The 12260-nt window shown below is 52.8% G+C and overlaps 1 protein-coding gene across 2 annotated transcripts in view; it reads right to left on the bottom strand.

Moving 5' to 3' along the window:
• The window catches only part of RGS9 (regulator of G-protein signaling 9), a 49014-nt gene that overhangs the window by 26105 nt on the left and 10649 nt on the right, over positions 1-12260 (bottom strand). For both annotated transcript variants that reach the window (XM_006776667.2, XM_006776668.2), the window contains exons 3-8: positions 10441-10491; positions 9931-10037; positions 9677-9728; positions 9366-9424; positions 8281-8357; positions 4115-4196 (exon numbers count right to left, since the gene is read on the bottom strand). In XM_006776667.2, coding sequence (XP_006776730.1) covers positions 4115-4196; positions 8281-8357; positions 9366-9424; positions 9677-9728; positions 9931-10037; positions 10441-10491 — 428 coding nt within the window. The remainder of the gene's footprint in view (positions 1-4114; positions 4197-8280; positions 8358-9365; positions 9425-9676; positions 9729-9930; positions 10038-10440; positions 10492-12260) is intronic.

Below are 12260 nucleotides of genomic sequence, written 5' to 3'. Positions count from 1 at the left end.
TTGAACTTGACTCATGCTTTTATATAAAGGTGGCTGCCCGAGGGCTCACTGGTGCACCTGCGTAACCATCATCAGCACAGGGCTGCCCAGGCCAGACAGCCTTGGACTCAGGCTGGAGCCGCCCGTGGAGCTCTGTTATCCTGCCAGCCTGTCCAGTGCCAGCCCTCCTGGCTCTCTTCAGCTCTACAGAAGGGCTGCCCTGCCTCCTCTCAGCCTTTGCATAAGTCTCAGCTGTACCTATAGAGCTGTGGTCCCATCCCAGCACCCTGCCTTCAAAACTTCCCAGGGGGGCTGTCTTTCTGCTTCTGCCGGTTGGGGAAAACCCCAGGCTTCATTCATTCATTCATTCATTCATTCATCAGGTAGCATAAGTTTTTGTTCCCACAATAGTCACCAGAGCCACAGCTGATGTGGTGTCTGGCACGCAAAGAGATGCTTGAATGGGGATAACCCAGAGCTGCCTGTCAGTGCCCAGGAAACAAGGGCAACGGCGTCCTGTGGTGACTGCCAGCTGACACTCCACCAAGCCCCTCCTGTCCCTTCTCTTGGCCTCCGCACTTTCTCTCATCACCACTCTTTAACATATCAGTTCAGACCCTTTGGTGCATGGGATGGAAAACAAATCTATATATATATAAGCCCAGCGACCGTTACGGCAGAACAACCAGAACGACCGGTCACTATGACGCACACTGACCACCGGGGGCAGACGCTCAATGCAGGAGCTGCCCCCTGGTGGTCAGTATGCTCCCACAGCGGGAACACTGCTCAGCCAGAAGCCGGGCTCACAGCTGACGAGTGCAGCCACGGTGGCGGGAGCCTCTTTCGCCTCTGCAACAGCACTAAGGAGTGGCAAGCCAAGCAGTAAGGAGCAAGCAGTCAGGTTGTTAGGAGCAAGGGGTCCCGGATTGCAAGAGGGATGTCCAACTGCTGGTTTAGTTCCGGTCCCCCAAGGGGTCCCAGATTGCGAGAGGGTGCAGGCTTGTCTGAGGGACCCCACCAGTGCATGAATCCGTGTACCGAGCCTCTAGTAATAAATGAAATCCCAAATAGTTTCATAAGCAAAATAAAACCAGGGAAAGAAGCTGAAGCAGGGAGACGAGTTTGGGTGGACAGGCCGGAGACATCTGCTCAAAACAGATCTTGGCTTGAATGTCACTTCCACCAAGAGGTGTTCCCAGATCCCCAATCTGACACAGGACCCCGCCTCCCCCAGCTAGCTGCCCTGGCATTCTGTACAGTACAGGTTCACCCGTGCAAGCTCCTGGACCTCCCTGAGCCTTGATCACCCCATCTGGATAATAGGGATGATGCTACTCCCTACTTCATAGCATCATCCCCGGGCAAATAGGACCATCTGTGCCAAAAGCTTAACACAGGCACGCAGTAGGCACTCGACAACTTCCAGCTCGAGTTGTTTTATGCCCAGGACCTTTGCTGCTTAGCTGGCACAGAGTCGGGGCCTCGTGAAGGTTTCACGGATTAGTGGACAGACCAGTGAACAGGGGAATGAACCGATTCGGTAACTGCAGGCCGTGTCCCACCCACCACAATGGGTCCCCGTCAGTTCACATGCGGGCTGTTCCACACGCCACCGAGCCAAGTGCTTTGCCTGCCTGGCTGGCTATTTTCCCAGTGAACTGAGAGTGTTTGGGTCCCTGGGAGACAGTCTGACGGAGCTGAGCTCCCGGGCTTCCTGGTTTTGCTCAACTTGAAGGCAGAGGCAGACTTCAAACTGGACACGCTCCAAGCCGAACATGGCCCTAACCCCAGTGCTCTTGGGCCCCAAGAGGCTGTGAGTGTCTTAAGAAAGTGGAGGGAGCAGGACCCACAGGCCCTCTGGCCTCATCTCTGACGATCCGGTTTCGACTTCAGGGAGCAGTGAGAGATTGGGTGTAAAGAGTTTTGTGTCCAAGGAATTTTTTTACAACTGCTCCGCGTGCGTCAAAGCCTTGTTCTGAACTTGGCTCCCGGTGCTATCACGGAGGGACCAGGCTCCTGTGAGCCCTGGCAGCCCGGTTGTTAGAGCAGCAGTGCCTGGTGCCACGCTCTCATGGCCAAGGGGGTCGCAAAAAGGTCTTACATGCACTGACATCACGTGACATGGCCCTGGGAGAGCAGAGTATAGGGACTAAGAGAGAAAGGCCGTGCGGTCTGCGGGGTCAGATGCTACGGCACGCACTAGCTGTGTGACTCCGGCCGATAAGCAACGTCCCTGAGCCTCAGCTTCCCTCTTGGCAACGGGGACTAATAACATTGCTTCCCACACCGGACTGCGAAAATGAAATAAGGCAGCGACTGTAGACGGATGCCTAGGGCAGTGTCCGGCACACTCAAAGTTCTCGACTCAGGTCGGTGGTGGTGGTGGTGATGATAGCGACCATGTCAGTCGTGGTGATGGTGGTGATGGAGGTGGAGACAGTGGGGCAAGGTGGGAGGTGGTGGAGGTGTGCGAGGTGATGGTGAAAGCAGTCGTCACAGAGACACAGAGGTACCTAATTTTAGGCACCTCTGAATCATACAGTGGAGAGCCACTCAGCCAGCTGCCTGGTGTGGGGGCTGAGTGCTTACCCCAAGAGAACTGGAAAGAACTTGGATAATCTGTTTTCCATTTTGTTCCCCATAAGCCTCCGGGGCTCAGGGACAGAGCAGAGGAGAGGGACTGGGGCAGATCATGTGCAGGGCCGGCCTGGGTCACTTTGCAAGGGATGCAGTCACATGGGCATCCCCCCACCACCACCACCACGGAGTCCCGCATGTAATATGGAAGCCATCCCCACCCTGCAGGGACCAGGATCCTCTCGGGCATGGGTGCCACCGGGCACCAGGGCATCTTGCCAAATGCGTGGCTTATCTACCATTTGCCCTTATCCTCCCCAAGGCTCCCCCTTTAGGAACAGACGTCTGCATGCAGGCTGGACAACGCTTGGTTCCCTTCTCAGACAGAGAGCTCACTCCTGCGCTCCAGTGCCCTGGGCTCGGTCATCCACCGTCACCAGCCCCCGGCACCCGTGGTGGGCGGTAGCCAACTGGTTTACCCAGAGGAGGGGCGCTGAAACCAAGCAAAACCGAGCAAGCTTCTTGGAGATCAACCCCAGGGCCTTAACCTCGGCAGCAAGTCATCGAAACCAATGGCCCCAAGATGGGACCCCTGTGGGGTATTTGAGTGTAGAAAGAAAATAAGCCAAACAGCCGACATCTGATAGGCCTGGCGGTCAATAAGGCGGGAGCTTCGGCACCTGGGCTGACCCGGCTTGCTTCCGGGTTCTGAGAATCTGGTTGCCTGGCAAGCAAGAGAACTGAAGGAGGAAGAGGCAGAGCGTTTGTGTGAACTCTCTTCACTTTTCAGAACGCCTTTCCCATCTCCCACCTCCCACGATCCATGGGCAGCACATGGGTCTGACACAGGCGTGAACGGAGGCAGCAGAGCTAACCCCAGGGGTGATGGTGACAGCCCGCCTCTTTGTGCTGGCGGAGGAGGCCTCCATTCCCCAGGGGTGAGCCGTGACAAGTCCCGTCACTTATGCACAGCTTGTCTCTCTGGGCCCTTTAAAGCCCCACCGCCAGAGCTGCAATGTGCTCTAAGCAAGGAGGCTCCGCACACTCTTCCTCCCGCCTCCTCCCGCCTCCTCCCACCGCTGCTGCGGCAGGCTGGGCCCAGGAGAGGGAAGGGGTTGGCTCTGCAGAGTGTCGGTCCCCCACAGCATTTTACTTTCATGCTTTGGAGCCTATGTCCTAGTTTCTTCTTCTTAGACTTCTTTTCCAAGGTATCCTGGCCAAAAAAAAAAAAAGGCCTCGTCCCCTTAAAAGACAAACTCATTCTAGTTTAATGAGGTTTAATGGCTTAAGGAATTTCACGTGGTTCAACCACCACCAGATGGGCCGTGAGCAGAGCCCATCCAGGCGTGCGTTTCCTCCTCCAGCCATGAGGCAATGCACGCTAACTCAACACTGGGCAGCCCCTGCTGTGCCTCAGTGTTCCAGCTCCAGAGGGTCCTGAGCTGGCAACAGGGGCGGTGAGTGCAGGGTGGGGGTGGGAGGCATCAGGGGCAGTGAGTGAAGTGGGGGGTGGCAGGCAGGGGAGAGATGGTGAAACCAGAGGGGAAATACTCACAGGGCTTCGGTGGACCAGCCAGTATGCCTTCTCCTGGCAGTCCAGGGCATACCTGTCTGCTTTATTCCTTTCCTTCCCGGTCCTGAAAAGCCAAAAGCCATTTGTTCTCGTGTGTGTTTTTCAGGTTATTAATAGTTAAGGTTTTCTTTTGATTACAGTTGGCAGGCGATATGGTTTTGTATTCATTTCAGGTGTACAGCATGGTGGTTAGACAATCATAGACTTTACCAAGTGTTCCCCCTGATATTTCCAGTATCCACCTGGCAACATACATAATTATTATAATACTAGAGGCCTGGTGCACAAAATTCATGCACATGAAGGGTCCCTAGACCTGGCCAGCGATCAGGGCCGATCTGCAGGGCAACTAGCAGTGTGATCAGGGCGCCCCACCCCACCCCTGCTGGCACCTGCCTTGGCTGGCCTGGCGCCGCCCACTCGCAGGTTGGGTCCTGTGTGCTGGGGCAGCTCCTGTGTTGAGCGTCTGCCCCCTGGTGGTCAGTGCACATCATAGCGACCGGTCATTCCACCAGGTGTTCCACCGTTCATTCGATTTGCATATTAGGCTTTTATTATATAGGATTATACACCATATTCTCCGTGCTGTACTTTACATTCCCATGACTATTCTGTTACTACCAATCTGTACTTCTGAATCCCTTCACCTTTTCCACCCAGTTCCCCTCCCTTCGCCCTGCTGGCAGCCATCCATCTGTTCTCTGTGTCTATGAGTCTGTTTCTCTTTGTTTGTTCTTCAGATGCTAACTAGACGCTAACTCAGCATAGCATCCTACCCTCTAAGCCCATCCATGCTGTCTCAAAGGGTAAGAGTTCGTTCTTTCAGAAGCCATGTTGAAGGCCAGGAAGATTCTGTGTCTTTTGCTCAGTGACGGACCCCATTCCTGATGAGCCACAGCACTCGCCCAATCTGCCCAGCTAATCCGTGTGTGCCATAATGATAATGAAAAACAGCAAATGCTCACGTGACACTGAGCGCTGGGTGCCCTGCTCAATGCTTTCACCTATCTAGTCACTTAATCCTCCCAGTGACCTTTTCATGGGAGGTTGAATGTCCCACTTGCTGGTCCTCCCATCAGCAAGTGGGAGGGGTGGGACTTGAACTGGGATTCAGGTCCCAGACAGAGTCCAGCTCTGCCTGAGATGGTGGTGCTGGGGTGCAATCACCCCCAGGGGCAGACTTAGAGTCCAATCAACTCTACCTTCACCTCTGGGCCAACGTGGGTGGCACTCGGGGCTGCCATCTGCCCGCCTGCCTTCTTCATTTCCCTGCTCTGGTAAACGACGTACGTGACATCTGGACACACAGGCAGCCAGCAATGCCAGAGCCCGTCAGGGGGAAATCGCTGGCCTCGGGGCACGTTTGTGCCTCCCTGCCTGTCAGTTCCACTCTGTCACTTCAAAGACTGTGTGCCAAGCCAGGGTTTTTCTGAGCCCAACTTATTATTCCAACAGGCTTTTCATTTCCCTCTTATCTCTCGGTCTCTCCTTCCCTTTATGGAGAGGAAATGATACCGCGCTTTGCTGCTGGAGGAGCCGGGCAACGCTCATTATCGCGCCCTGGGCCCCATTCAGCACCATTTCCACGGCGACCTGCGCTCACACTGGGTGACGCTTGTTTTCCCAGGCAACCTGGGATGACGCACATGCCTTCGACCAGACAGAGTCGGCAGATCTATTTGCCAGCTGACGTCTTGTGAATAACATAACATCCAGACACCCAGATGGGTGGGGAGGGCCGTTCCAGTGGGGTGTTGTGCCAACCTCCTGGGGAAATTAAATATAAACACCGTCGCTCCCACTTTCCCCTGCCAACATAACTCGATTTTCTACCAGGTTAACCCCCCCTCCCCCCATGTCCTCCAGAGCCTGGGGCACTGTGAAGTATCCATCATGCTGGTCAGCCTTGTAAACAGAGTCGATCGCTAATTTACTCCCATGTCCTTTCCGGCTTCACTCTGCTGCTCTTCTCATAGGAGTTATTGGGAGAGAGACGTCACAGATGGAACCCAAGGGAGTCAGTAAACGAGGAAGTATTTTAGTTTGTCATATTATGAATGTTTTTCATATTAAGATTTTTCAGCAACAGTATCACATTCATTTATTCATTCATGTAGGTATTGATCTCCCACTATGTTCCAAGCACTGGGAGTACAGTGGTGAACCAAACAGACTGTGATGGCCCTAGCTGGTTTGGCTCAGTGGATAGAGCATCCGCCTGCAGACCGAAGGGTCCTGGGTTCGATTCCAGTCAAGGGCATGTGCCTCCGTTGCAGGCTCCTCCCTGGCCTGGGTCCTGGTTAGGCCGTGTGCAGAAGGCAACCAATGGATGTGTTTCTCTCTTCCATGCTCTCTTAAAAAATCAATGGAAAAATATCCTCGGGTGAGGATTAAAAAAAAAAAAACTGCTATGGACCGAATGTCTGTGTCCCACCCCAGCTTATGCTGGGCATTTACACCATCCGGGCACTTACACTATCCACTCTCCTGGGCTTCCAGCTTCCCGGCTACAGATTTTGGGACTTAACCCTCCATAACTGTAATTCCTGATAATAAATCTATGTGTATTTATGCGCGATTGGCTCTCTTTTCTTAGAGAACCCTGACTAACCCACCACTGCTCTGGTTCCAGGCTGCTTCATGAGAATGGGGTCCCCACCATCCGGCCCCGCCATGCGCCAGCCAGCCTAGAGTTGCCAGGATCTGGACCCGGCAAGGTGAGTGAAGGTGGGCCACCTGGGCTTAATCCACTGGCATCAGTCCCCCGATATTCCTGATCCCACGCCTACACACAGTAATATTGTGCATCCCCACGGCCCTGACTGGGTAGCTCAGTTGGTTAGAGCATCTTCCCAGTATGCCAAGGTTGGGGGCTCAATCCCTGCTCAGGGCACATACAAAAATCAACCAATGAATGCATAAATGGGAGGAATTACAAGTCAATTTCTCTCTCTTTCTCTCTCTCTCTCTCTCTCTCTCTCTCTCTCTCTCTCTCTCGGAAAAGAAAATATTACACATCCCCACCCATCCTCCCTTGAAATTGGGCATAACCATGTGACCTGCTTTGGCTAATGAATCGTGAGCAGAAGTGACGTGCAGCACCTGTGGTCCTCCCAGCCCCTCTCCCGCACTGCTCTGGAAACAGACAAGGCCGATGCGGGGCTGCTCCTTTAGCGTAGGTCCTGGTGGGCACAAAGCATGTAGGGCCCTGGAGACCACAGAGGCCCTGGGACACAAGCAAGAAGTAAGCCCCGTGGTGTCATGCCCCTGAGATGTGGGGACTGCTTGTTACAATAGCCTAACCTCATCCTGACTGATACACCCTCCCCAGCGTTTACATCTGGCTCTTGTGGACAAGAAGGGCTCTTCAGCCCAGCCAGTGTGGCTCAGTGGTTGAGTGTCAACCTATGAACCAGGAGGTCATGGTTCGATTCCCAGTCAGGGCACATGCCCAGGTTGCAGGCTCAGTCTCCAGTGGGGAGGGAGGGGGGGGGCGATGCAGGAGGCAGCTGAACAGTGATTCTCTGTCATCATTGATGTTTCTGTCTCTCTCCCTCTTCCTTCCTCTCTGAAATCAATAAAAATGTTTTTAAAAAAATAAAAATAAAAGAGAGCCCTCCAGAAGGACGTTAGCTCCATTTCTGATGTGAACAGCAGGCAAATGAGAGCAGCAGTGGGTGGTGCTAACATGTGAATCTAATTACATACCTCCCCTGCTTCAAATATTTCCCTGTGGCCCTTATCGCCATCCTCACTTCTGCCAGTTCCAAGCTTCACACTCTCCACTTCTGCTGTGAGAAACTGCATCAAGCAGACACGCCCTGCCTCCAGACTCTGGTCCTGTCTGCCTAGAACACGGTGTCTCCCACCTCGCCACTCCATGCACCATCCTTCACCTGGATGCCTCCTACACAGCCTCCAAGTTCAATGTGGTTTCCACAGCTCCCTTTGCAAACTCCTGCCTGTGGCTCTCATCCCACTGCAGCATCACAATCCTCTGCCTGACCCGCTAGACTGTGTCTCTATATTCCCTATGCCTAGCCCAGTGCTTGAACCATAGACGCCCACTAAAGGGTTATTTTACCAAAAGGACACGAGGGAGGGAGGGAGGAAGAACAACCAGGGGGTGACCAGGACCTTTCACTCACCTGTACTGCTCTTTGGCCTGCATAATGACAAAGTCCCACTTGTAGTTGATTTTTTTGTTCAAGAAATCGTAGTTTTCCTAGGGAAGGAAAACACAGGAGAACACTGAGGCCCGTGACAGATGCCACGTGCAGTGGGCAGAAAGCCCTATGTCGACGAGGGCATGCCCCTGGCTTGGCAACAACGAGGCCCCGTCAACGGGCCTTCGCCCAGCTTTGCAAAGCTGCTCATCCAAGGTGTAGCACCAAATTCTCAAAAAGCCTTTTTAAAAAATATATGTATCTCAAATCTGATGAGGAAGAAGGAATACAGTGTGGGGAGGAGCATGGAAACTCAGTACTCAACAACAGAGCATCACAAATCCACAAAGATAAGACCTAACATTGGTATGACGCTGGCTCTTCTAAAAACATGTTTGTGATGCATAAAACACAGCAGCATTGTTGCCGTCTGCCCAGAAATCAAGCCTTTAGAGAAATATGACTCCTCAAGCCTAAAACAAAAGTTTATGCTATTGCTTTCCCATCACAAACGCTAATTCAAACCTGTTCACCAATTAATATGCATTATCATACATATTAATTCAAATCATTTTGGGAAAGCAAAGGCTTAAATTACAGCATGAGAAACTGAAGTTCAACATAGGGAGGAATTCACTTCAGGGAGCTGCTTCTAAATATTCTGATGGATAATGGTCAGATGATGGGTAGATGGATGGATGGATGGAGGGATGGATGATGGACAATGGCTAGATGGATGATAGATAAATGGATAAAGGATGGATGGGTGGATGGGTGGGTGGATGATGGCTGTATGGATGATAGATGGATGAATGGATAAAGGATGGATGGATGGACGGATGGATGGATGATGGACAAATGATGACTGGATGGATGGATGGATGGATGATGAATGGATGATAGATTGAATGGATGATAGATGGATAGATGATGGATGATGGATGGATGAACGGATGAATGGATGAGGATACATATGAACGTAGCAATGAGGGAAATGGAGGGAAAGAACAACTCAAGACTATATTCCACTCAAGTATAATAACCTTTACTTGAAAGTATCTCTGTACCTTTTCGTGTTCTTCTAAAACCCCTTTCTTCTTGATATTCCGCTTGGTCAGATAGATGGCTGGGGAAGAAACAATGACATTTTCCATCATCAGGTTTCAGAACCACATCTGCAGGCTCTGTGCACAAGGCTGCTGTGCTCAGCCTGGTGGAGAGAACGCAGCAGACCCGCTCTCTTCCTGCAGGAACACTCCCAATGCAGGGGTGTACGGATAGAACAGTCATGATGACAGCAAGACAAATGCCACCAAAATGCCGCAAGTAAACAAGCAACACGTTAAGCACTAACAAAGGCATGAGGAGAGGCAGTTACCATAGTCTGTATCTTCAGCTGGCCACTGCTGGGTCGGCCAGAAATACGGCGTCTACGAAAGAAACCAAGAAACCTCGCTTAGACAGTGGGCTCTGACCCAGGAAGGCCCCAGCCATGTGGGTTAACAGATAAAACGTCCTTAGCCCCCTCCACTTATTTCCAAAGTCCTGGTCTGTGAGGATGGGAAGCCAAGCAGCTATCTCTTCAGATAAGATTAACCCCATATTCATAGCCAGGGTCAGGGCAAGACTCACCTGGAATCGGTAGAGGCTGCCATCCGGCTTGAGAATGAGATTCTTGGGGTCTTGCAGGGGGTACATGTAGCCATACTTGACGATGAAGTTGCCCAAGTTCTGCGCCTCTGGGGAGAAGCAGTGGAAGCATGGAAGAGCAGGGGCCGAAGGCAGAAGCTCACTACCCGGCCCACACACACAGCACCCCAAACTCCAAAAAAGATGCCTCCGTGCTACCAGCATGTCAATCAAGGAGGGAGGACGGTGGTTCCTGGACTTGGCTGTGGGCGAGTATCAGCTGGGGAACGCGCTAATAGGAGGACCCCCCCCTCCCAGCCAATATTTTGTATGAAACAATTCTGTCCCCCAATTGGATTCTGGTTGTTTTATGCATGAAGGCCTTGTCTGTTCAATTAAAATGTCGATTTCTCAGAGACCGGGCTAAGCTTCCGTGCAGTCTCAGCCTGCAAAGGTTCTCGCGGGCTGCACGCACAGCAAGCCTCGGTCACCCAGGGCCAGGCGAGCTCTCACCCAGACTGGAGATCCAGAGCCGCTGGACGAGCCACTGCAGAACATCACTTCCTGCAAAACAGAAATGTCAGGCCGTCATCAGAGCCCCCTCACAGGCCCGCTGGCCTCCTCCCTGCTCCGCTGTGATCACGCCCCTCTTCTGCTCAAAACTTTCAGGGACTCCCTTCCTCCACCCACCCACCCACCCCCACTGTGTGCAGTCCAGACCCTGCAGCCCATAATTCAGGGCCATCCATGATCTGACTCTGGCCTGGTTTCCCACTTACCCTCCCCTACACACTCTCCGTCTTCACCTCTCTTGTGGTCCTTCTTTTCTTACCTCACAATGATTTGTGCACAGACTCAAGTAGAAAGTAGACAGACGAGGTCTTAACACTGAAAATAATCAGACCCAAGGCAAGCTGTCCATGGCGCTCTAGGTGGAGCCTGGACACATGGGCTAAGTCAGAGCCAGGGATGGGAAGAAAAATGGGGGTGGGCTGAGCTAGGGGGCTGGTTCTCCCACTCCCCCTAGTTCCGAGGGAAACTCTGAGAGAATCAGAGACTTCGAACCCTCGTGAAGGTACTTTTATCAAAGCAGGAGGATGGGACAGATTTTAGTAACTCTTTGTAGGGTGAGTTACTGCTTTGGACAGGAGAATGTGGGCTCCATTGTTGCTCTTGCCCTGAGTCCTGGGAACAGTGCAGAGTGGAGGCTGGTGTGAAAAAACTAGGGGAGGCAGAGAGAGACAGGGTCAGGGGAGAACATGCACCCCTCCCACCCAGCCCCCCAGGATTCAGATTTATCTAAGGGCCGAAGCAAGCCAAGCTCCACCAACAAGTCCAGAACTGCTGCAGGGCCACAGGGAAGCTGTGTGCCTCCTACTCAACCTGGACTCTCGCCCCATACACCGCTCATGCTCCTTGTAGGAGGAGGGCAGCACCATTGCAGAAGAAAGACAAACTGTCCTGGTACCGAACACCCCAATGCAGATGCCATCTTGCAAACGCCGTAGACCTCCCTTTCCAGCAACCCCAGCCACTTTACAAAGGCCAGGCTGGTCCCCGGCCTACATGGCAGCCGGCCCGCAAAATAGGCCACGAAAGAGCATCAGGGTCGGAGACCCCGCTGCCTGTGTCCTTGTGGCTGGACTGTTGCAGAGGAGGCTTCCCTCCTCGGAGATGGCGAAGGGGCACTTCCTGTGGCGCCTCCAGGAAGGGCCCTTATGCTCCACTCCCACACTCTCTGGGCTTAATTACCTGCCCACAGCATGGCTGAGGCTGGGCCACCTGTAACCCTTCCCGCCCCATCCACACCCTGGGGCACAATAGCCAGCCTTTACCTCTGTCGGTGCCCATGTGCCCACCATTATTGTTTTCACTGGATTCTCCTCTGTTACTCTTAGCTTTATTCGCCCCTGGTTGACTGGGCAAAAGCAAACTTCATTTAAAATCTGAGGGCTGGCTGTTTTTATTTTATATTTTTAGTGATTTCAGAGAGGAAAGGAGAGGGAGAGCGGGAAAGAGATAGAAACATCAATGATGAGAGAGAATCATTGAGCAGCTGCCTCCTGCACACCCCCTACTGGAGATCGAGGCTGCAACCCAGGCATGTGCCCTCGACTAGAATCGAAGCCAGGACCCTTCAGTCCGCAGGCTAATGCTTTATCCACTGAGCCAAACCAGCTGCCCCATCCCTTTCTTTCCAATCTCTGCATTGTTTCTTCAGTGCTCCTTAGACAGAATATTTCCAACCGGCTACACTCCTCTTGTTCTTTCAAGCTGACCATGCAGTATTTACCTGTAAAGCCAGTCCGTGGCTGGGAGCGAGGCCACTCAGC

Source organism: Myotis davidii, unplaced genomic scaffold, assembly GCF_000327345.1.
Source record: "Myotis davidii unplaced genomic scaffold, ASM32734v1 scaffold69, whole genome shotgun sequence".
In the NCBI taxonomy this organism is placed as follows: domain Eukaryota; kingdom Metazoa; phylum Chordata; class Mammalia; order Chiroptera; family Vespertilionidae; genus Myotis; species Myotis davidii.
The sequence above is the reverse complement of the archived record's forward strand: the minus strand, read 5'-3'. Positions and strand labels throughout refer to the sequence as shown.